General features: G+C 39.2%; 1 protein-coding gene across 23 annotated transcripts in view; it reads left to right on the top strand.

Moving 5' to 3' along the window:
* Positions 1 to 26,348, top strand: part of TNFSF4 (TNF superfamily member 4) — a 304,161-nt gene that overhangs the window by 273,196 nt on the left and 4,617 nt on the right. For 10 of the 23 annotated variants that reach the window (XM_063811302.1, XM_063811294.1, XM_063811325.1 and 7 more), the window contains 2 exons: positions 7,416 to 7,577; positions 26,129 to 26,177. In XM_063811302.1, coding sequence (XP_063667372.1) covers positions 7,416 to 7,577; positions 26,129 to 26,177 — 211 coding nt within the window. Of the gene's footprint in view, positions 1 to 6,439; positions 6,637 to 7,270; positions 9,291 to 26,128; positions 26,178 to 26,348 lie in introns of those variants that run through there. The other 13 variants (XM_063811357.1, XM_009438437.4, XM_063811327.1 and 10 more) reach the window with 4 other exon arrangements.

Below are 26,348 nucleotides of genomic sequence, written 5' to 3' on the forward strand. Positions count from 1 at the left end.
TAGCTATCATTAGTGTTATTGTATTGTATGGTAGCCCAAGATAATTCTTCTTCTTCCAGTGTTGCCAGAGAAGCCAAAAGATTGAACACCCTTGATCGAATTGACAGGAAGAAGTTCTTTTTTTCTTACTGGATTAGTAGCTGTGTGCATTTGGTGTATTAATATCTGCTTAGATAAACTGTTTACTGGGCATCTAGGCCAGATGCAGAACTTATATTTCATTTAAAAAGATCAGTAGTATCACACACAGTTTAAGAACAGGCTCCAGAGTAAACAAAGCTGGATTCGGATACCAGCTCTGCCATGTACTAAGTGTGTGACCTTGGCCAAGTTAGTTCATCTCTCTAAGCCTCAGTTCGTCTCAACTGTAAAATGGGGAGAAAATAGTACCCGCTTCATAGGGTGGTTGCTGAGGAGTGGAGAGGTGTTTCAGACAGGACAATAAACATATGCAAAAACTCAGAGAGTGAATATTGTATTGCCTCATTCCTAATCAATTATGGGCATGGATGTATCCACATCAGGGTTTCTCAACCTCAGCACTCTTGACATTTTAGGCTGATAGTCCTTTGTTGTTGATGGCGGTGAGGTATTCTGAGTGGAATGTTTATTAACATCTCCAGCCTCTATCCACTAGATACTAGTGGCACCCTACCCCCAATCCAGATAAACAAAAATGTCTCTAAATATTTTCAAATGACCCCTAGGGGGCAAATCTACCCTTAGTTGAGAAACATAGGTTTATGCTAATTCTAATTTATACTCAGTTGGATTTATTTTGAAAAGGAGAGGGGATTAATGTCTCATGTATTCAGTATAGATTTGCTTTTGGAATGATTTCTATTTAAAGAAAATTATCTTTTGAAGATGAATTAAGTTTATCTTGATTGTGTTGGTGGTTTTGTGAGTGTATACAATTGTGAAAGCTCATCTAATTGTACACTTTAAATAATGCAATTTATTGTCTAAAACTATATTTTAATAAAGTTGATTTTTTGGAAAAAGAAAATTGCTTATATCCTATTGTGAGTTGAAAAATGTACTTGTAGATTTTTACGTGTTCTTGGCGTTGCACACATATTTTAAATACGCAATTTAAAATGTAATTTTTTGTGTGTCAAAAGTCTGTCTAGATATTTGCTTTCTATAATGGTGTGGTACATCATGGGTACAGTTCCATTCAGAGAAAAATTTCAGTAGCTGTTTTGTGCCACTAAGTTTTAGAATCTGTCATCATGCCCTAAAATAACTGCCAGTGGTCAAGATTTAAAAAAAAAAAAAACTAAGCAACATGAAGAATGAAAGGGAAAATTGGCATCAGAACAAAAGGGGTTGACAAGTGAGAGACTAGTGAGTCTGAAACCCAAATGGAATATCATCACAGGAGTTCACATTTGTATTTGAACTAATGGTGTGCATCCGGTTTCAATGAAAAGTATACATTTCAGGTTTGCTAATCTTTCACCTCTAAGATCAAAGTCCAGCTACCAGGAGACTTCTGTATTTAATAGTGCTGTTTTCAGTATTGTTTAGACTCTCATTATTTCTGGTCCTGTGAACAGTGTGTTTCAGCTCTATTGCAGGCAAATTCAATTTGGCCCTGTGAGAGTACAATATAGGACTCCTAACCTCAGGAACTTGCAACATCATGGGGGAGACTGAAATAGATTTATTTATTTATGTATATTTTTGAAATTTTATTTTTATTTTATTTTTTATTTAAAAAGTTTTAAATTAATTAAAAAATTGTGAATACATAGTAGGTATATGTATTTATGGGGTATGTAAGATATTTTGATACAGGCATGTAATGTGAAATAAGTCCATCATGGAGAATGGGATATCCATTCCCTCAAGCATTTATCCTTTGAGTTACAAGCAATCCAATTACATTCTTTAACTTATTTAAAAATATACAATTAAGTTATTATTGACTATAGTCACCCTATTGTGCTACCAAATAGTAGGTCTTTTGATTCTTTCTTCTTCTTTTTTTTTTGTACCCATTAACCATCCCCACCTCCTCCCTCCTCCCCCTGAAATAGATTTAAAGAATTACAAGATGAAACAGAGCATAATAAATGCTCTCAACACAGAGGTGAAAACAGCTGCATTCTTCTGGGAAATCCGGGTGAGGCTTCCTATCATAGAAAGTAATGGTGAAAGAGACCTTCAGTGGTCATTTAGGGAGATTCACAAGTCTGGCTCTTATGGACTATTTTAGAAATATGGCTTCAAAAGACATCACTCCAAACCTACTGCTATGGTTTCGATGTTTGTCCCCTCCAAGCCTTATGTTGAAATTTGAGCTCCAGTGTTGGAAGTGGGGCCTAATGGGAAGTGTTTGGGTCATGAAAGCAGGTCTCTCATGAATAGATTAATGCCCTCCTTTTGGGGTGAGTGAGTTCTCACTGTATTAGTTCCTGCAAGAGCTGGTTGTTAAAGAGAGCCTGGCACCTCTCTCTTGTATCTTGCTTTCTCTCTTACCATGTGATATCTCCACACTCTAGCTCCTTTTACCTTCCACTATGAGTAGAAGCACCATGAGGCCCTCACAAGATGCAAATGTCCAACCTTGAATGTTGCAGCCATCAGAATTGTGAGCCAAATAAACCTTTTTTTCCTTTCAAGTTACCCAGCCTTGTGTATTCCTTTATAGCAAAACAAAATAGACTAAGACACCCAAGGAATCAGAATTTCTAGAGTGAAGGTATTAGGAGTCAGAATCATTAAAAAGTTCTCCTAGTGATTCAGATGATAAACTAGGCTTTGGGAGCCACTGATCCTATCAACCCTCTACTCAATGCTAGAATTCTCTGAACAGAATTTCTTCAAGGTTTTTGTTTAGTACTTCTAGAACACAGCAAGCTCACTACCTCACAGGACAGCCCTTCATGGGGAATGTGTAACATGTAGGGTTTTGATAGTCAGAGGTGGAGGGTAAGGGTGTTTGAGGCAGAGTGAATATTAGAAATAATCAGAAAATAGAGGGAGATAAGTTTGGAAGGAAAACTTGGAGCTCCTGCAGGAGGAAACCTGTGCCAGGATGAAGGGCTTGGAGAGCTGACTGCAGGAGCTCAAGTGAGGAGTAATAAGAGTTTGGATTAGAAGCAATAGGAATGGCAAAGAGGAGGAAAGAAAAAACTGCATTGCAGGGCTAGCCTACAAAGCTTGATGACTGGGAACGAGGATGATTCAAAGTTGATTCTTGGATTTTGAGGTCCTGGAGTACAAAAACATTAATCAGGACAGTGACATTAGGATCAGGAATAGGTTGAAAAGGCAGATTACAAATCAGATTTTGACATTTGAAAATGCATTTGTTTCCATCACCTCCCACATCACTCTATCACTTGTCCCAGGGCAGAGTTTATCTATGACTCCCTGTGTATGCTCAGAGATTGGCACTGAGTACACTCTCAGAATGTCTGGTGAATGAAGAGCCACTGTAAGTGTCTTCTCCTTTTGTGTCCTCCCTGCTTTAGTTTAGGACCTTATTTCTCACTTGAATCAGTGCAGACTCAAGGTCCCTAGCTTATACCACTGTCTTTGTGTGTTTTAGAACAAGGCACCCCCTGCGGGTTTATAAATTAGAAAAAGAGCCTGCATTTAAATGAGTACAGCCCTTTGTTCAGGGCTTGGGAAGCAAAGTTCACCTTTGTGGGATGATAAACATATCCCTTCCTGCAGGAGGAAACTTCCTGTACCAGGAGGGAGGGCTTAGAGAGCTGACTGCAGAGGTGGAATTTTAGATCTCACTCATTCCCTCAGCTGGCACAGAGCACCCTGGAAATGTCTCCCAATTGGCCAACTTGATCCTGCCTTGCCATATCTGTCTCTTTTTTCCCCCCTAGAATTATTTCCTGAAGTACCTGCCATTTCTATTTCCCTCAGTCAGAGTGATTTTTTTTGTAATTCTAAAATGTAATCATATCATATCACATTCTGCTTCAAACCTCTCCATGTTTCTCCAGTAGCTGCAGCATGAAGTCCAAAGTCCTTAACTTGTAACAAAAGTCCATTTACAACAGATTCTTCTGAGCCTCTTCTCCAGCAGCCACTCTCCTTCACCATCTTCCTCTTCAGCTGTAGTTCCCTGAACTGACACTGCACAAACAGGCTCCACTGCCCTCACTCCTGGCCCAACAGGCACTGCCCCTCCCCGGTGCCCCAGATGGCCAGACTGCTTCTCGTTTCTCCCAGATCAAGGAAGCTGTTCCTGTCCTAATCCCAGTGTAGATTAGAACCTGTCCCCCTGCACCCTTCCCTTCTGCACTGATACCTAGGACCCAGAACTTTCCAGGTTGTGGACATTCCGCTTTCCTGTCTGTGACCTCCCTGCGGACTAAAAATGTGTTTTGTTTGTGTCTTTTCCTCTAGTATTTGGCTCAGTCTTGTTGAATGGACAAATGAAAATCTGACTTAGAGATAAATGAAAAATGTAGATTTTTTTATCACCAAAAAACCCCAAAACCAAAACCCAGACACCAAAAAATCCAAACAACAACAAAACCCTCAAACCAAAGAAAAAAAAAAAACCCCAAATGTTTTTTGCTTCTTTCTGAACATGAGGTATCTTGTGAGTGGTCAAAGCCCTTTTCTTTTCCATATTTTCTGTAGTCTTGAAATGGCTATTCATTTAGGAGGTTAATAGTCTATGGGAAGATAATTACTTTGGTTTATTTTACATCCTGTGGCTTTATTTTAAGGCTGATTTGCTCTGGTGTGCTTATGTATTTAATATTTGTGAGATACTTTAAGAAAAATTGCCACCAGGCTTGGTGGCTGATGCCTATAAACCCAGTGCTTTGGGAGGCCAAGGCAGGAGGATTGCTTGAGGCTAGGCGTTTGTAACCAGCCTGGGAAACATAGGGAGTCTCTACAAGAAATTTTAAAAGAAATTAACCAGACCTGGTGTTGCGTGTCTATAGTCCTAGCTACTTGGGAGGCTGAGGCAGGAGGATTGCTCAAGCCCAGGAGTTCCGGATTACAGTGAGCTATGATTGTGCTACTCTACTCCAGCCTGGGCAACAGAGCGAGACCCTGTCTCTAAAATAAATAAATAAATGCAAATGAAAAAAATTGCCCATAGATTTAGTAACGTATTTGACCCCTTTAAAAACAATTAAGCTTTATTTTTTGAAAAACGTTTTGAAGATGGAGGACTCTGCTCATGTGCCTGAGACTGAAAGGTCAGCAATGATAACTCTAATAGTGATTTCATTTGTTCAAATGCTAGACTAGCCCAATGATGAACTTTGGAATGCCTAGATAGTCTATCAAAAAGCTGTGCCTGAAACTTCCAGCCTGATGTGTGTGTGTGTGTGTGTGTGTGTGTGTGTGTGTGTATGTATCTCTTTCCACAAAGAATGTGAAGAGCTGTGAAAACGTCTTCAATAAAAAAAGAGACAATTAAGTGTAAAATATCACTTAAACATCAACAAAAATTACAACTAGGCAAAATATGGTAGTAGGACGACAAGACAATAAAAATGAGAGGTGTGTCATCCAAGTGTTAGCCTAAATGTGGGTAGAGATGACTCTGTGCAAAGATTTTTCTTTCTCGGAGCCATGATATTAACACTGAGAAGAAATGCTGCTTAAGGCACAAGTATGTGCATGGTAAATGTTTATTTTTTTCATTCTTTTGACAGTAATTTAAAAATGTTATCTACGATTTTCAGCATGAATAGTTTTTACTACTTTTTCAGCTTATTTCTAGTTTCCAATAGTATTTATGCCTTTTTTTTTGCTGTGACTCTTATTTTTTGAAAATTGATGAGTAAATAGTTACTGATTTTAATACTCTTTTATGATGAACTATTACACAAGAATTGGGATTTACACACTGATTTTTCCTTCAACTTTTTTCTCCACACCCTGTATGTAACACAAGCTTTGTTCAAGGGAATAACTGTGACAAATATGTTTGGATACAACTTGATTTCTAGTTTTGGCTTGGAGTCTATGATATTGTGCCTTAGTTACCTTATCTTTCAGATAAAACTTAAATTTCTCAACACCAGTATGTTCTCCTAATGCAAGGCATAATTATTGTAGTGAAGGTATTAATTCATATTTTAATTGATTAATACTGTAGTCATAAATGTACTTTACATTTCCCACAAACTTTCTCTTTTAAGTATGCCTCATTTCCATTTTTTCTGTGAAGTGAAGTGGTATAACAACTCATACTGTCAATATCCAAAATATTTCTCCCTCCTTTCTTTACATATCTGTTGGGTGCCTTATGGGGAGCTGAGAGAGACATACTTAGCCACAAAGAGAGACAATTCCTTCTTAAACAGCTTTTCCCCAGCAGCCTTATGTTGTCCAGTACAGTGCCAGCCTCATATGATGTACTCAGTAAATATTTGCCAATTTGAACTTTACGTTATAAGTAATTTTATCATTTATTTCATTTCATTGTTTATTTTAGTGGTAAAGGGTACCTGGTGTCTATTGATAGAATACTCTTACTTTTCAAGTTCTGAGGCCAGCCACGACCTCAAAGAAAGAAATAATCTTCAAGGCTTATTTACATCTATTCATTTGTTCATTCGTGGAAAAATTATGTACGGGAGAAATGTGAAGTGGAAGGAAAGGAGACAAGGATACCCTTCTGCTTCTTTTCTGGTATGCAGAAAATTAATCATATAATTGTTTATTGAATTTGCCTCAAAGGGTTAAATGAGAGAAAGATTGCAAGTCCATCTAACACAGTGTCTGACACATAGTAAATGCTTCCAAAAGGTAGTTTATTTTTATGCAGTAGACTACAACCAAGGATCTCTCCTTTACTTCTGCATGACCCAGTGTCCTATTTTCTTGTTTTGTCTTTTTCATTCAAGAATGATCTGTGTGTGCTTTCTTTCTGAATCTGTGAGAGGGGTTCAATGTTTAGTTACGTAGTAAAGTGCAGATAAGAACCTTGGGCCAGCATTTCCCCTAAATCTTTTCTATGATTTAGGACACCTTGGGGAAGGGATATATGAGCTGCTACATTAACGGATGATGATTTTTATCTTTACCAAGTGACCCACAATTTGTTACTGGTGCAATAAGTTAAGAAAATAGCATACTTTTATGACTGTCATTTCACAGTCACTCAAATCAGAACTGGAATGTCACAAAAACAACTCCCTGTTAGCCCAGAGGAAAAAAAAAAGAAAGAAAGTAAAGGGGAAATTCAGATTAGTCACAAAGAAGTTCCCCCGCCTGCCTGCAAAAGTTGCAGCGTTAAAACTGAGAGAGTCCGCTTTGCTCTTTCAATCGCCTTTTATCTCTGGCCCTGGGACCTTTGCCTATTTTCTGATTGATAGGCTTTGTTTTGTCTTTACCTCCTCCTTTCTGGGGAAAACTTCAGTTTTATCGCAGGTTCCCCTTTTCCATATCTTCATCTTCCCTCTACCCAGATTGTGAAGATGGAAAGGGTCCAACCCCTGGAAGAGAATGTGGGAAATGCAGCCAGGCCAAGATTCGAGAGGAACAAGCTATTGCTGGTGGCCTCTGTAATTCAGGGACTGGGGCTGCTCCTGTGCTTCACCTACATCTGCCTGCACTTCTCTGCTCTTCAGGTAAGATGCACCACTGGGCGCTGTTTTCCCACCAGCTCATGCTGATGGCAGCTGCAACAGCCGCAAACAGTCGCTTGGAAATAATCTTATGCCAAAAGTGTTGAGTTTTTTTTCCCTCTCCCCACAGCAATCGTAAAGTGTGGTTAAACGCCCTTCTGTCTCTCCTTTCCTTCCTTCTTTTCAGCAGTGGCAGTGGTAGGGCAGAGTGGAGGTAGGGCAGAGGCACAGCTTCTAGATCTTTTTCTTTTTCTTTGCAATGCAAGATTCCTTGTATCCCTTTATAAGCTGTCACTTTGAAGCTTTGAGTCACTGATATACCTGGTCTACCCATTGTGATAGTAATGTGTTTGATCAGGCAATTAATATTAAAAGGAAATAGGAAAGAGACCAGTTCCACTTTCCCATAATATTCATATACTCTATAGACCTGCAAGGTGATTTTCTTTGTAAAGAATGCTGAAGGTATCAATATTAATAGTGGAGCAATGTGTGCGTGCATGTGTGTGTGCCTATGTGCTCACTCATTCACCCCAATGATTTAATCAGATATTGTTTCTCACAATCTATCTCTTCCAGTCATAATTTAAAGGCATCATTTCACCTTTTCCCTACCTTATTAAATACATCATGTAGTAGGAGATTATCCTTCTAGTATTTTCCCCATATAGTTAAAATATTTCCATTTTTCTTTCACTTTATTCTTGTTCCACACTTCTCTCTTTTGCATTATTTTTTCTTATTCAGTAGTTCAGATATACAAACATTATTAGGTATTTAAGGATGTTCTTCACTGCAGAAGATGCCACTGGAGAAAAATAAATCTATACTCTCTTCGTGTTCCTTTGTTGAGCTAGTCTGATAATCTTGTTTTCTAGGTGGTTGCTTTGGGTTAGAAATGCTTCTCCCTGATAAAGTTCAGGTAATACAAACTGATTTCTGATGGTCTTGTCTGAGATTAAGCACCTCCAATGAAACCAGAATGAGATGAGAAGTCTTGGCAAATGCCTGGGCTTGTTTCTGCCTACAGGAAATAGGGTTTTCAGTGCATGGAGGCTGGTAAGAGTGTGTGTGGTTATGATCACTGTACCACAGACAGTGCTTGTGTCTCCAAATTCCAGAAGTGTAGCTAGTGTCATGCTCAGGTCTGCAGACCAGTGAGCACAACAACACTTTCATCCTCTCCTCATCACACCACACTCTTATGTCTTCTCGCAGAACTCTTTGGGTGAAATTAAAGTAGGCGATTCGGGGAGAGGGTGTGGGGGAAGAGTAAGGTGTCCATGGCAGGATGCCCAAGACATCGACCGGATGCCCAAGACATCAACCGGAATTAGGCTCTTTTGAGAAGAAAACAAAGAGAGTAACCAAATATAGAACAGCTGAGTGCATTCACCAATCTGGGAGCCCTGAGAGTGCTTTTTCTAACAACCACAGTGTTACATATTTCCTTACACCATGGGATGATAAAACACAGGACACATGGCTCCATTCAAGGCTAACTGATTGCACAACGGCTCTGAGCAGGAGAGAGCAAAAGGTGAACCACAGTTGTACAGCTTGCTGGTGGTTGGGGTCACATTGGACTATCAATATCCAGGAGATGTTGAGAAAAAGAGGGGATCCTTTCCAACAAGTCATCCAGCAACTCTGGGACAGAAGGAAAGCTGTGGGAAGAAAAGCAGGGTGCTGGTTTCTAGGACACTAAACCTCATGGTGAGTGATCTCTAGGGGAGAATTAGCTTCTATAGTCCTGGCACAGAGATGGAAGCAAGACATAGGTGGTATATTTGAGTTGTTTGCTTAAGAAACATGCCCTGTCTACTCTGAAAATAGATTTGTTTTTTTTGCTCAGATATTTGAAGTTCTTCACTTGATGTTAATTATAATTTTTTTATTTCTAATTAGCTAATGTAATTTCTTATATTGTTATAGGATCTGGGACAGCACAATGGGTCCTTACATTTAATCTTATATTTATTATTTACACTTCATTATGAGAAGGAAAGCATAGATGGGTTGTGTGTGTTTTCCCTAGAACCTGATAGTTTACCAAATAATGTTGGTGGCAGTGATAGCAGCAGTGTGTGTGTGTGTGTTTGTGTGTGTGTGTGTTTCTGTGTGTTTGAGAGAGAGAGAGAAACAGAGACAGAGAGATTGAGAGAGAACATTGTAGAGCAGCTGTTGACAAAGAGACATAGACTAGTAGCCATTTAAAACTCATCTACAATACTGTTTGGAAGTTTGATTGAGGGAGCGGGTGGTGGTGGTGGTGGTGGTGTTGGTAGTGATGATGCAAGTCAAACCTCTATTTTATAAGACATAATGTTACAGTGATGTGTATTGGAGGTGAAATAGAGCTGAAATGCTCACCATTTACCCAGTTAAATTGGACCTCTTTTATTGTGAGAGAAAGGTTTTTGGGAAATAATTATGATTTTCCCTTTTATTTCTTAGATTTAATTTTTTAGCCTTATAAAATAATTGCCTACATGAATGGCTCTGTAAATACAGATATAGCTACCAAGCTCCATTTGGCCGTCAGCTTTCCTTTCAATCAAGTTTATTTAGTAGCCTCTGTTTTCTCATCACTGGGTTAGGTCTATCTACATGCAGGAAATGCAGAATATTTTGTTTTTAAGATGCCAGAAAAAAAGTTAGACCCTACCCACTCCTCATCTAATTTACTTTCCTCTTTGAGCCTTGATTTTTATAATCTGTATTATGAGAAAGTAGGATCAGATGATCAATAAGATGTCTTCCAGCTCAATATCTTATGAGTATATAGTTTATATATTCATAGAATGGATATAAGGATTTGAGAAATACAAAATGTGTGTTAGTATACTTGTGTTTAAGCTTATGGATTTCCTGGCTCCTAAGAAGGGATTGAGGGGAATCAAATTTGCACATATGTACTTTTCTATACTTAAGTTATATATTCTGTACATATCTAAATAACCTATTCTGGATTAGCAAAACGCACTGTTTAGAAAAGGGAAAGAAGTGAATGCCCTGTAAGAATATTCATGACATAAGGTATATAATTCAGTGCTTCTGTCACCAAAACCAATACACACTGTTTGGATATTACATTGGGACATCCACTTAAATTGTCAGGCTTCCAGTCTTACCTGGAACTTCAGCTATGGAACAAAGGCAGAAAAAGCTGACCTATAAGGTGTGAGAAACCTCACTGAAACCATTGAAACTTGGCTTTTCCAAGATTCATATCACCTTTATCATCATGCTCAAAGACCTGAAGGCTTTTAGTGATTTTTTTCAGCAATTCCTACTTATCACTTTTTTTCAGTTCTTATCACTTTTTTCCATCTGGGAACAACAGAAGTAGAGATACTTAGAAAGTGAGTTGACCAGTTCTGTATCAGTGAAAGCTGGAATTAGAACAGTTTCTTAATGAAGTTTCGGGCTACAACTTGGACCTTTCTTTGTATCATTTAATAAGAGAAAGAGGAGTTTGCCTGAAAAAAATATTGTTTCAGATTAGCTTAATTTAAATGTCTCCATGTAATTTAGAAAGTTTTTAGAAGTTCTTTTTTAACAATAGACCTGCAAATAAGATAATTTCAAGGCATTTGAATTTGCTTTTCATAAGCAAATCTTTGAGAATTAAAAAATTAACATCTGAAGTTGACTTGGCTTGTCATAAGGCATTTTGAGGCTTCTGAAGGAGGTATTAAGCATATAGAATCATTGAATTTGGGGGCAGGTATTAGATATAGTCTATTTACAGATAAGAAAACAGAAACCTAGAGAGGGTAGGTGAACCATTCGTGACCACTTAGCTGGTTAATTCACCAGAACTCCTGATTCCTACACTATGGTTCTTCTTATTATCAATGAAACCATCCTTACACAGATTTTTTTCCATTGAGTGTTTACTTGTGCTAGGTACCATTTGAGGCACTGGCGATATAAACATCCATTGGAGAAGGTTTTTGAACTATTTACACTCACAGTCAAGATGCAGGGTGGGGACAAAAGAGTGACATGCTCAAGGGACAATGGGAAGATGAGAGGAGGGAGGAGGGAGGGCTGCCTCAGCCTTCTGGGGAGTCAGGAAAACCTGCAGGAGGAGATAATGCTTCAGCTAATACTAGAAGGAGGAGGATAAATTATTTAAGCAGACAAGCGGATGGGAATTGGTGGGTAGGGGTAGAAGGCTTACTAGGTAGAACAGCAAGTTTTTCTGAATAGCTCAAGTTGAGTGTTCCTGTGGGAAAGTGGTGGAGATGAAGCTGAAAAGCTGGGGAGGTGGGGAGCAGTTCACAAAGGATCTTGTGAATCATGCTAAAGGAACACGCTTCATTCTCTCCTACGCCAAAGGAAATACAGGAAAAATTACCAACATTGTTACCTCTCCAAATTTTGCTTCTCTTGTGTGGTCTGTATTTTGGCAAATATAGAAAGTGAGTCTAATCTGAACAGCACTAGGGGGCACCACAGTAAAAGTAACCATTCTCTTGTGTCTGAAGACAGCTTATCCTCTTTTCCTGAAGAGTTGATTAGAAAACTTCTCAGGCAGTCAAGTGCTCATCCACAAATAAGAGAATGAACAATATCAGGGGCAGCTAATATTATTCACTATTTGCAGAGTGATGATATTTTCTAAATGAAGTGTTTAGATATATGTTTTGATCTGGGTATTCAAAATAGGACAGAATAATTTGGATGGGGATGATGCTGAAAAATATTGCACGTGTATGCACATATAGATCCAAATATACACACACAGAGGAGAGTTGGGAAACAAGCTGAAAGGCTCTAGGTATAGATCTAGGGATACAATCTTTCTGTTCCTCTTCTCTGACCTCAGCTGCTGGTTGCTAGTACTGAGTAGACCCAGCCTTGTTTAGGGGCTGGCCACCTCGGCCTTCCACTTCTTCTTCTTCTTCTTTTATATATATATATATATATTTGCCATATATATATAAAATTGCCATATATATATATAATTGCCATGTGTGTATATATATATATATATATATATATATATATATATATATATGGCAATTACTTCTTTCTCAAATGACAGCTTACCCCACTTCAGGGATTCTCCATTCATGGAAAATGAAAGTTAATCCTTTTGCATCATTTGGGTTAGAGGAGCTACATACAGTGTTGTTATTACTGTTTAATGAGGGAAAAATAACCCAGCTGAGTTGTAGGTGGAAAGGTTTTTGTCTCCATAGTCACTAATGAAATACATGGTAGAGCTGGATTGAAACTGAATTTTCTACCATCCTATGCTTTGTATATTTTGTTTTTAATCACCCATGCTTTTGACAACCAATCTTTTCAAACAAAGGAATTAAAACATTTGCTTATACAAAACTATAAAACATCATCTCAGATTTTGGAGGACTCATTGAAGTATAAAGGGAGTGCCCTGGGCCAGGAACCAGAATTTTTCAGTCCAGGCTTTTATCTCTTGACCCCAAGTAAATTTCTTGAAATTCCCTGGGCATCAGTTTAATCATTTCCAAGACTGGAATTTGGTTGTGGTGAGGATTAATTGATACACAGCTTTGTAAATGCTAAGATTATTATTATCATTATTCATGAACATGCTTCCATTAACATACTGCTACTAAAATGTTGACTTTGTAGTATGTGTGTGCACACATACACACACACTGTAACTCAAATCTCAGAAAGCATATCATAGTTAATGTTAACCATAACTTCATGAACCTTGATTTCCCCAATGTAATTTTTAGTATTAAAAAATCCACATTGGAAGAGTCCTATTATTTTTAAACATAGATTTCTAATTAAGATTTCATGGGTGCATTAGAGAACAAAAGAATGAAGGGGAGAATTTATGAGGTTATGAAGTGTGATTAGGTTCAGTGTCTGTTTGCACGTGGTTCAGAGATCTAAAATTACATACTCAGAGCACATGGCTTAGGCTATTTCCGTTTCTTCTTATTTTGATATATTTCATCCAATTCTCCAATGACTTGGCTACCAAATAAGGCAGGAAATTAGATTTATAAGACGCATATCATCTGGTTCACTAATCTAGAAACATTGGGGAATATTACTGGCATAACCAAAATCTTTTTTCAGTAGACCTTTCATTCTGAAATGCACCTTAATTTTTATAAGTTTGCCTAGCTTGATAACATGCAAATGCTATTTAAGAACACATGCTTCTTGACAGAAAGATGGGCAAACAAATCTGAACTTTAATTCTTCTTATACTAATTTAATAAGATCTTGTGGTTAGAGAGCCTTCATTCCCAAAGTACTATATTGTACAGGTGGGGAAGTGAGGGCTCCAGTGAGTTTAAGTGATGTAGCCTCAGGGCTGGGCTCCCCAGCGGCAGCCAGACCTTCATCCTAGAAAGCCAGTGAAACAGTGTCAAAGATCAAGATGGAATGACAATATTACAAAAATGATAAAGAACATCAAAACATGCATCAAAGGAAAGCATCTTAATGAGTTATAAAATAAGTCATAAAACATGTATTTTACAGTTTAGTAATGTAAAACATATTTTGAATTACTTGTGTGTTGGATGATGACAATTTTTAGCTTCTAAGACCCCCATGCATATTAATCTGGCCTTGTATATGGTGCAGTAAAACCTAAACTCAAACCGTTTTTTAGAATGGACGGGTAGCAGGGAGGTTGAATGGTATTATTCAATGTACTACTTGCAGTAACAGTCCCTCATCTTTGCAGAGCTTTTTCCTACTTCTGACCTCATTTCTTCACTAAGACCTTGGAGAAAGATTGTGTGCAGTTTTACACTGAGGAAATATGAGGTATAGAGACTTGACTAGGTTTGCACAGAAAGGTCAGGGTTAGAAATTAAGACTCAGTCTAAATTCCAGTCCTATCTTCTGTTATGCCTGGCCACGAGGCCAGGAGTCTGAGCTTTAAGAATGTTGGCTAGCTGTTTTTAAAATTCATTTTCTTTTTTGGCATTTGTGTTTTTTGAAGAAAAATTGGAGGAAGGATTTATGCCATCATAAAGGGAAGAAAGACTCTTTTTTAAAAAAGATTTAAATCTACTTACACAAATGTAGATAACATAATCAACAAAGCTTTAACAATCACATAATAACTTATGGATTATTTTTATAAAATGGTCAAAGCATTGTATGTATGATATATTTGTACAAGAGAAAGAGGACCTGAATTCTAGTACTAATTCAGTAATTTATTCTCTCTGAGTCTTACTTTCCTCTGCATTTTTTTAAATGATAATGAGATTAAGCTATATAATCTCCCAAGGCCTTTCTAGTTCCATCAGACTGATTCAAAGAATTACTTAAGTGATAGTGTAATTTGCACACTCTATACAAATACCTATTCAACCATGAAGAAATTTCTTAGGGCTATTGGAACAAATTACTACAAACTGGGTAAATTATAACTACAGAAATTTAGTCTCTCACAGTACCGGAGAATAGAAATGTGAAATCCAGATGTCAGAAGGCCACGCTCCTCTGAAGGCTCTAGAGAAGAATCCTTCCTTGCTTCTTTCTAGCTTCTAGTGGCTCCCAGCAATCCTCAGTGTTGTTTGACTTGTAGCTGTATTGCTCCAAGCTCTGCCTCTATATTCACATGGCCTTCTTTCAAATGTGTATCTTGTGTGTCTTCTCCTTCTCTTCAAGGACACCAGTCATATTAGATTTAGGGCCCACCCTAATCCAGTTGACTGCATGTTAACTAATTACATCTATCTACAAAGACCCTATTTCCAAATAAAGTCACATTCTGAGGTTCCACATGGACATGAAGTTTGGAGGGACACTATTCAAGCTGCTATAAAGCACTTATTCATTAACTTATTCAGCAATGTTTATGGAGCATCAGTTACCTGTCAGGCACTGAGGACACAAAGGTGAGTGAAATAGACGTGGTCCTCCCTGCCCTCCCAGAGTTTGCAACCCAGTAGGAAAACAAGGCAGTTAAACAAGCAATAGCATATGATAAGCACTGGATAACCAAGGAGGGTACGGTTCTTCAGTAAGAAGTTTCACAGAAAGCTACCTACCAGCTTTAATACCTAGTATCTTGATTGGGATTATAAAGTGGGCATAGTTGTTTTTTGCATTAGGTACTTGGTTTCACTTCCATTAATTAACAGGAAGGGTTTAGTTTAAAATGACATGGTCATCATTGTCACCACCATAATCCTCATCCCACTGCTATTCTGTGATGATGTTACCATTCGCCAGTCTCAGTTTGTATCAGAGCACAGGTTGAAGATTATTTAGCCTCCCACAGATGAGGTGAAGAGCTTCACTGCATGCACAACACTAGGGATCATCTTTTTTTAACTTTTATTTTAGGTTCAGGGGTACATGTGCAAGCTTGTTATACAGGTAAACTGTGTGTCATAGGGGTTTGGGGTACAGATTGTTTCATCACTGGGGTAATAAGCATAGTACAGGAATAATCTTTTTGTTTGTTTGTTTTTTGAGATGGAGTCTTGCTCTGTCACCCAGGCTGGAGTGCAGTGGCACGATCTCGGCTCACTGCAAGCTCCGCCTCCTGCGTTCACGCCATTCTAGTACAGGAATAATCTTAGTTGCTCATTTACTATTGGAGGGAGCCACTTGGGGAAAAAGAGGCCTGCTGCTTTTGTTACAGCAGAGGGGTCTATTGTGTTGAAAGTGATCTTCTGTTCAGAAGGTCTTCTTATCACACAATCCTTTGAAATCTATCTCGCTTTTGAATATTGTGATTTGCCTAATCTTTGAAATGGAAATTTTTCATTAGACACTTTATTCCAATAATCTAAATTGAGTTTAGACATTGAAATGAGAATATTAGAAGCTGAGGAAGGGAAAGAACATTTTCTGGTCCGGGAGAAGAACTCAGGTGTGCCTAGTCCCAGTGCAATGTCTTGTTCAGTCTACCAGGTTGCCTTCTCAAGACTATATTCCCTCCTTGTTATATAGCAAATTAGATAAGGGAATGAGTGATTTCAAATAAAGAGACTGACTGCAGTAATTCTGCTACTGTCTTTGTATTCAAGGATGAATGGGCCAATTTCTTTTTTTTTCTTCTCTACATTGAACTTTTATTATGACAATATGCAACTGGTAATGTGCACCGTGACTGAAAAAAGTTCTCATATAATTTGATTTGGTACTGGCATAAGAATAGACAGATCAGCGTTTGGAATTTAGAATCCAAAACGAAAGCTGCACATTTATGGTCAATTGATTTTCTTTTCTTTTTTTTTTCTTTAACTTTTATTTTAAGTTCCAGGGTACATGTGCAGGATGTGCAGGTTTGTCACATAGGTAAATGTGTGCCATGGTGGCTTGCTGCACAGATCAAACCATCACCTAGGTGTTAAGCTCAGCATCCATTAGCTGTTTTTCCTGATGCTCTCCCTCCCCTTGCCCCTGCAACAGGCGCCAGTGTGTGTTGTTCTCCCACATGTCCATGTGTTCTCATTGTTCAGCTCCCACTTATAAGTGAGAACATGCGGTGTTTTTCTGTTTCTGTGTTAGTTTGCTGAGGATAATGGCTTCTAGATCCATCCACATCCCTGCCAAGGACATGATCTTGTTCGTTTTGATGGCTGCACAGTATTCCATTCCATGGTGTATATGTACCACATTTTCTTTCTCCAGTCTATCACTGATGGGCATTTGGGTTGATTCCATGTCTTTGTTATTGTGAATAGTGCTGCAATGAACATATGCGTGCATGTATCTTTATAATAGAATGATTTATATTCCTTTGGGTATATACCCAGTAATGGGGTTGCTGGGTCAAATGGTGTTTCTGCTTTTAGATCTTTGGGGAATTGCCACACTGTCTTCCACTGTCCTCTACAATGATTGAACTAATTTACATTCCCACCAACAGTGTAAAAGTGTTCCTTTTTCTCTCCAACCTCACCAGCATCTGTTGCTTCTTGACTTTTTAATAATGGCCATTCTGACTAGAATAGGCCAATTTCTAAAACCTTGAGCAATGTATAGTGTTGACTAGAGCCAGTGTTAGATATTACATGATCTTGTAGCTGATGAAGGTCCAGGGATGTCCTGAGGGGCTAAGTTCCACCTTAGTTCAATATTTATTTACTAAGTGCCATTATGTTTGAGACATGGTAGGAGGTATGGCAAGGCAGTGGGTACCTTGTAAACCTACCCTTCCAGTTGCTTAGAGACTAAGCTGATCTGAGGATATTACAGTAGAGACTTACCAATCATTGAGGTGGGGACAGGAGTTCTCAGAAATGTTTTAGTAAATCCCTCTGTCAGTGTACTTTGAGTGCTTCCTCAGTTGTATGTGGGAAGGGAAACCAAGATACAAGAAAATCTTCCCTCTGACGATATGAAGAGTTGGTGCATTAGCTCAATCACATAGATTTCATGTCACATGGATACTTTTGGTTGATTTGATATTTTACCTAAATATAGGACATTTCTCTTGGGAATCTGTCAGTTGCTAATTGTATTAGGGACAGTAAAACCACAGTTCATGCTCTCTCTGAAACAGAGAGAAGAGAGGCTTCTCTGTGGGAAAACTCATAGCCATTACTTAGTAGACTCGATGAGAAGAGTGGAAGTGGTTAGAGGGAGAGGTGGCTATGAGGATATCACACAGGATATATAGTGGGGAGGAAGGTGGAGGTTAAGAGAGAGATGACTGGGAAAATATGCTGGCAGAGATGGTAAGGGTTTGGCATGGAGAAAGAGAAGGCTTTGGATGGCAGTTAAAATGGCTTTTCTTTGTGTTCATTAAGTCCCAATAAACTCGTTATCCAACAAGGTTTTCAAAGCCACACATCTTTGTCTCTAAGAAATGTAACTTTTGGGATAAGTCTTTCTGAATATGGGAAACTCCTTCACCAAAGAATCAGTTTTTCCCATTTTTCCTACTCCTCTCTCTAGGTGGAATTCTGAACTTCTGTGATCAGAAGTCAGGGCTCATCTTTTTGTAAGGGGGCTGCTTCCACTGAGAATAGACCATGTCTGTCAGATGAGGATCTATCCTCTCAGTCTACTGTGGTGGCTAAGAGTGAAAAATTCTCCCTTTCTCTTCTGAGGCCCCTTGAGACACACCCTGAGAGCTTGTGAGGTCATGCTTTCATGATCTCTCAGATCTCCACTGGTTGGCATGAAGCCCAAGGTGCGGGGAGGAGAGATTCACGTCCAGTGGCAGTGGTTTGGTGAACTGGGGAGTCCCCACCCCAGATGTGTTTCCCTCTACTAGCCCACTACTACCACCCTCTACTAGCCCACGTCCCACTGCTGCCCACCACCAAGGCCTTGACATTGTGGCCTTGTACCAAGCAAGGAATGGCAAGGCCGGTATAGTGAGTGCAGAGCCCACTTCCTGGTTTCATGCTTGGTGAGTATCATTTGCTCCTGCCACTGATACCCTTTACCAGGACAAGTGTCAAATGGGTTTAAGGTCGACAGCCCCATGCCACATCCTAGTGAGTCAGAATTAGAGGTACACACTCTCCAAAGATGAGCTCTTGAAAGAAGTGTCACTTTCTTGGGAACACAGCACAGGCTGCTGAATAAATGCCAGATATCAGACACTTTCCACCTTTGTTCTTGGACAGCCCAGTGCTAAAAGCGCTGAAGGAGGCCAAGAAAGAACCTAATTCTGACTCTTCTTTGCTACACCTGCATGGGGAGCCTACTTTGTACTTGTCCATGGGCCTGCAGTTCCTTGCCAGGACAGTTTTACCTAATCAGAGCCGAACTAATAATTCTGGCAACCTGAACTACATAGGCAACCCTGCAACATTGGTTGAGGAGCTCTTTCTAGAGCAGGATTTCTGGATATTTTGATGTATATCTGTGTATTTTGACAACTATTCAAAAATTAATATTTAATCTTATTCAGTATTGATGATGAAAACAATTCAAGTTAATTTAGGACCCTCAGATAAATGCTTTTTTTTTTTTGGTGTTATTTACTCTTATGATAGTGTAGGATAAAGAAAAGGGATGTTATCATGAACTTGGGATTCAACTGAACTCAAATGAATAAATATTTATTCCCGACCAAGTTCTTAGCAGCACTAATTTTTATTTCCCTATCTGTAAAATATGGGTGGTTATTCTTTCCACATCACAATGTTATTTTGAGCAGCAAATGGGATAATACATTTGAAACAGTGCATAGCATATTGTAAGTGCTCAATAAGGTTTTATTTATTCTTTGCCTTTTTTTTTTTTTTTTTTTGAGACAAGTTCTCTCTGTCATGCAGTGGCATGATTGTGGCTCCCTGCAGCCTCAATCTCCTGGGCTCAAGCGATCTTCCCACCTTAGCTTCCCAAGCAGTTGGGACCACAGAGGTGTACCACCATGTCCAGCTATTTTTTTTATTATTTTTAATTTTTTTGTAGAAATAGGGTTTCACCATGTTGTCCAGGCTGGTCTTGGACTCCTGAGTGCAAGCGATCGGCCTGCTTTGACCTCCCAAAGTGCTGGGATTACAGGTGTGAGCCACCGCACCAGGCCCTTTTTCTTGAATGCACAAAGGATGGCCTCATTTCTAGACTTTTCTTCCAACTATTAATAATTATAGAATGTCTTTTGCTCATCCAGGTCTTCTCTGTCTTTCAAGGCCTAAGTCCAGGTCTTTCCTCCTTGTGCTGACAAAGCCTACAGTGATTTTTCTGTTATTTGAAACCTTATGACTTACATTGCCTGTAGGTATTTACTAAAGGTTTTATGTACAGGGACTATTTTCCCAACTGGCATAGAAGTTCATCAAAAGTAAGGATTGTATGTTCTATCTCCTTGTGTTCCAAGAGTTGAGTGTAATAACTGCTGCATAGCAAGTACTCAATAATTGCTGATGTTATTTTTAACCAAACTACCAAATAATATGACAACCATATTATTCATTCAACTACTGAATAACACTTAGAGCAGAGAAAAAATTTCTTGAGCACCAGCTTTTGGAGAGGCATGCTTTTTGCACAGAATGTGGTTGAAGATAAATTCTCTGGATTTAGACTTTTGGAAGTTCATAGTTAACAGCAGTGATTTTTAAATCTGAACCTTGGTTACTTGTAAAAATGAAGATTCCTTGATCTACCCAGACCTTTTGAATTAGAGTCTTTGTGAATAATCTGACCATCTGCACTTAAAACAACAACAACAACATATTTTGGTGGTGATTCTAATGCACATTTAGAGTTTAAGAACCACTGGGCTGGTAACCTTCCTGTTGCATTATCAGCTGCTGCCAGACATGACGCTTGTACATTACATTATTCAGTCATTTGGTCAAAGAGCCCATATTTGCCAAGTGGGTACTTGATTGTTCCTATTTTTTTTGCTTCACTTATGGGAGCCCTGAAACCCAAGAGGGAAGCCTGGAGTGTGGGCTCTCCGTTTTCTTTCTCATGATGAGGTCATTGCCAATCATCTGTATGGCAACTTCTTCTTTTCTCTAAGCTTGCTATTAAAGTGGACATAAGAAATGGAATATTAAAATCTTCATATAATATTTTTCTTACTTCAAATTCGCATGGGAGAAAAATAGTACTTGTGTGGTATAATAAAAATTATACTGAAATTGAAGGGCATGCATCAAATCTCTTCACTTCTGTGAGCCTTAATTTCTTCATATGCAAAATATAATGTTCAACTAAAATATGACTTCTTTTGCATTTTTTTCATGCTTCTAAGACCATTACATTCAAAATTCACGGCTATACTTCAATTCTGGCATGGATACTTAGGAGCATTTGCATTTCATCCTTGAGTATGGTGTGGACTCTTCAGACCTTCCAGATTGAAGAAGCTTTATTCTATAGACTGTGCTTAGATGGAAGCCCCCTGGCCCTTTGATATTTTCTATTTTCTTTGAGTATGTGGAGAAGATCTGGGGATTTTGCTTTTCTTGATATACAAAACACTAAGTCTATGTGTGGGGGTAGACCAAATGTCTTCTGATTGTTTTCTGTCAACCTTTCTCATAAAACCCAAATTCTTTTGTATTGTTTCTCTGAGGTACAGGGAATCAGAGCACTGATATGATAACTTTGTTAGTCTTTGTTTTTTTCATTAATCCATTCCTTCATTCTGTTGTCATACAGTTTATACAGTATTATGTAGAATAAATTATGAACATGACATGGATATTGTTTTCCATGTGCATCCAAGAATAATTGCTGATGTTTATTAACTTCTTGCAATGTTCCATGACAGGTCCTGATCACTGACATATATTATTTCATTCAAACTTTACAACTCTCTGATATACAGATTTTTACTATCTCCATTTTACAGATTAAGAAACAAAATCAGCAAGATAAATGCAATTTTCCCAAGGTCACACAGCTAAGTAGTCTTGAGTAGAGGAGCAATTTTCCCAAGGTCACACAGCTAAGTAGTCTTGAGTAGAGGAGATAAGACTTGTATTCACTGGCAGTATAATCAGTCAATAGAGTGTTTTTTTAATGTTGGGGTTAACTGTACATTCTGTGGGTTTTGACAAGTGTATATAATGACATGTATTCACCATTACAGAATCATACAGGATGCTTTCACTACCCTAAAAATACCCTGTGCTCTACCTGTTTATTCCTCCCCCATTCCTAACCCCTGGCACCCACTGATCTTTTTAATCTCCATAGTTTTGCTTTTTCCAGAATGTCATATAGTTAGGTCATTCAGTATATACCGTTTTCAGATTGGCTTCTCTTGTATAATAATATGCATTTAAGATTCCTCCATGTCTTTTCATAGCTTGATAGTTCATTTCTTTTTAGTGCTGCATAATGTTCCATTGTATGGTTGTATCAGTTTATTTATCCATTCACCTACTGAAGGACGTTTTGGCTGCTTCCAAGTTTTGACAATTATGAACAAAGCTGCTATAAACATCTTTGTGAATGAGTGACTTTAAATACTTGTATGGGAATACAGAAACTGAAACTCAAGGATTTGATTTAGGCCTTGAAGATGGTAAGATTTTAATGGGCAGAGACAGATGGAGGGACATGCTGGAGACAGTGGTGTGATCTTGGCTCACTGCAACCTCTGTCTCCTGGGTTCAAGCGATTCTTGTGCTTCAGCCTCCCCAGTGGCTAAGATTACAGGTGCATACCACCACGCCTTGCTAATTTTTGTATTTTTTGTAGAGACAGGCTTTTGCCATGTTGGCCAGGCTGGTCTCAAACTCCTGATCTCATGTGATCTGCCTGCCTCGGCCTCCCAAACTGCTGGGATTACAAGCGTCAGCCACTGCATCCGGCCTACATTTTTAAAATGCTTACCATGTACCATGTGCTGGCAAACTGCTGGATGCTTTAAGTTATCCTATCTAAACTTGGTGTTCATCTTCTGGAAAGTTCCGCTCACAGTGTTATGTCTTATTTTCACATGTATAAAGGCTAAACCGAAGAAATGCTATAACTTTTCCAAATTCAAAGAACCAGAGCAGTCACAGTTTGAACTAAATCTGACTCCAAAGTCTATGCTCTTTGTGCCATCCTACCAGGCTGCCTACCCAAGTGCAAGGAGATCAGAACAAATAGTTGGCTGGATCATTAGACACAGAAAGGATATATGTGGCAATAAAGCTTGACAATGAGGTAGGAGCCAGGCTCTTCAGAGCTTTGACTTGGGCACTGTGGGGGTGTCTCTGGGCACTGGGGTAGTCAGCATGAGGTCATCAGGTATGGAGGATGAGGGGGAAGATGGTTGGAAGGCCAACAAACAAGAAGAAGGACCATCTTTTTCTACTTCACAACATTGCCTAAACTTGATGTTAGTAAGAGACTTCTGAGGATATGCAAACTTCTACCCCTATGTGACCTTCAGGAGAAGGAACAGGATGCCTGAGTCTGGAGTTCCAGTAGATGAGCTTCCTCCAGGTTGATCTACTGGAAGTCTAGACTCCAACACGGAGGAAGTCACATGTGCTTTACTCACTCACTGCCTGTCAGCATCATGGTCCCAGGGAATGTCTGTTTGGTCACTGCCACCCTTACTTCATCAGGGCACTTCAAAAAGTTGGAACATTCCTTAAGTTGCAGGATATTTTTGGAGATCTTTGCAAAGTCAGTCAAAATAATCAAATCACAAGGGCTTTTAGATCAGGGAGTGAAAGCAAATTTGGGAATGAGGAAGCTTTATGTTTTTTTCTCTTTTATTAAATTAAACTTAAAGTCACAACTTCTAAAATCTAAATCATGGAAAGCTAGTGCTGAAAGGAATGCCCCTGATCTTCTAGTGACTTTTAAAGATGAGAAACTGCCATCTAAGGAGATTATGAAACTTGCTTAAGTTGGCACAGTGCCTGCCTGCCTGGCATTAGCACTCTGTCACTGCACGCTGAGGCCTGTGCTATTTGTGCCACTCCACAGAGGGCTTCTTTCTAACTTTAGCACGTGGCAATTCATGCTGGCACTTAGCCCAGAGAGCAGTGGAAACATTTATTTACCCAGGAAACTATGGTCATAGGGTCATTTGCCTTCTGACAGGTTTTCTTCCAGAGCATTGCCTTTAAGCACGAAGGGCACTAATTAGCTATCACACCACGAAGAGTACAGAGAAGGGGGAGAGCTAAAGACTCCTGCTTCTACCCAAGTCAGTGCCTCTCTCCATGTGCTCAGCACATTGAACTCATATTGTTCCTGCAGCCCAGTCCCTGGCAGGGCTCAGAATGACTCTCCATTCTTCCTATGCTGCCTGTTGGTTTTAGCTGGTAAGGCTTATGATTATACTTGTAATAGAAGTAGGGAATTCCTCATCTGTGTGGGCAGGTGCCAGTGGAATATGCTTGACTGAAGCTACCAGTGTGCCAGGAGAGTGGGAAACAGGAATTCCCCTACCCAGGGCATAAAAACAAATCCGTCTTCACATTTTTGATTAGGACGTCATGCCAAAATAAGCTTGTGGGAAGAGCCGTTGTTCTTGGCAGGCATAATAGGCTTTTATTTTTTTGAGATGGAGTCTCCCTATGTCCCTCAGGATGGAGCGTAGTGGGGCGATCTTGGCCCCCTCCCAGGTTTCAGTGATTCTCCTGCCTCAACCTCCCAAGTAGGTGGGATTACAGGCATGTGCCACCATGCCTGGATAATTTTTTTTTTTTTTTTTAAGCAGAGATGGGGTTTCACCATGTTGGCCAGGGTGATCTCGAACTCCTGACCTCAGCTGATCTACCCGCCTCAGCCTCCCAAAGTGCTGGGATTACAGGCATGAGCCACCGTGCCCAGCAGACATTTTTTTCTACTTTCTTTTTTAGTAGATAAGACAAACAAATGGCACAAAACTTTTTTAAAAATTAGACCATGAAAAGTAGAGGTCAATCCTACTCCTGACCTCAGGCTTCCAATTTTTTTCTCCAGGGACAACATTTGCAACTAGTGTCTTGTGTATTCTTTCAGATACATTAATGTATTGTATATTCTTTCAATGCCCACACAGGTGTTATTATTATTATTTAACACAAATGGCAATATATTTTATGTATAATTCTGCACCCCCCCCAACTTTTTTTTTACTTAAGAGATCTCGGAGTTGGTTCCATATTGAGCTTCTTTGTTCTTTTAACCACAAAAGTACTGTAAAAGTTTTATCTATCAGGTTTCCTGTCTTCACTGTTTTACTTCTCTTTTAGCAATTGAATACTGACTTAATTCAAGTTAGGTTTTTTAAGCTGTTGAAGAGAAAGATCCAATGTTTTAAAAAGCTACACCAAATATATTGAGCTCTGTAGGATTGGGACAGTTTTTATTGCCTTTGTCCCCTGAAAATAGGATGCTTTTACTCCCGCGTTAAAGTGAAAGACCAGACATGCAGGAAGCTTCCAGAACTCCCTCCCAGTGCATTCTGGGAGTCTGTGGCCATGATGGATTGATTGAACACAGCATTCTCCATGAGGGAATCTCTACGACTGAATAGGTTTCTTAACAATATGACTATAGTGCTACGTTATCCAAAATGGGAAATTGGGGCACAGTGAGACAAAACAGTATACCAAAGAAGAGTTTGGCAGAAATGCGGACAGATCTCAGACACTTGCATGAAGGAGCACAATAGTCCTAATTTATCTTAAGAGATATTATGGAAAAGCAAGGGGGCAGGTGGAAGTCTAGGTCCAATCTTCATAGAAAAAGTCAGGGCCGGGCATGGCGGCTCATGCCTGTAATCCCAGCACTTTGGGAGCCTGGGTGAGAGGATTGCTTGAGGTCAAGAGTTTGAGACCAGCCTGGGCAATATGGCAAAACCCCATCTCTACCCCCTCAAAAACTCCAAAAAACAAAAATTAATCAGGTGTGGTGGTGCGTGCCTATAGTCCCAGCTACTCAGGGGGCTGAGGTGGGGGGATCACTGAGCCCAGGGAGGTGGAGGCTGCAGGGAGCCGTGATTGTGTCACTGCACTCCAGCCTGGGTGTCAGAGTGAGACCCTGACTCAAAACAACAACAACAACAAAAAGTCAAGTCTTCTGTTGTTTTTGTTTTCTCTACAGGCTACTGCATTTCTGCTTCACTGTTCCATTAAATATGACTTGCGAATTTCATTTGTTCATGTTTTTTTCCTAAGAATATATCTTTCTTCCTCCCTCAGGTATCACATCGGTATCCTCGAATTCAAAGTATCAAAGTACAATTTACCGGTAAGTATTGTCAAAAGTTTAATTGATTCATATTTTTGAAAGAATCTTCTCTTCAGTCTCTTAATTTCCTCTAGAACGCAAGATCTCTTCATTTCCTAAGGGAAGGAATTAAATTCCAATTAAATCCCAGGATTGTTGTAGCCTGCATATTATTTTCATTAGGGATACAGA

Source organism: Pan troglodytes, chromosome 1, assembly GCF_028858775.2.
Source record: "Pan troglodytes isolate AG18354 chromosome 1, NHGRI_mPanTro3-v2.0_pri, whole genome shotgun sequence".
In the NCBI taxonomy this organism is placed as follows: Eukaryota; Metazoa; Chordata; class Mammalia; order Primates; family Hominidae; genus Pan; species Pan troglodytes.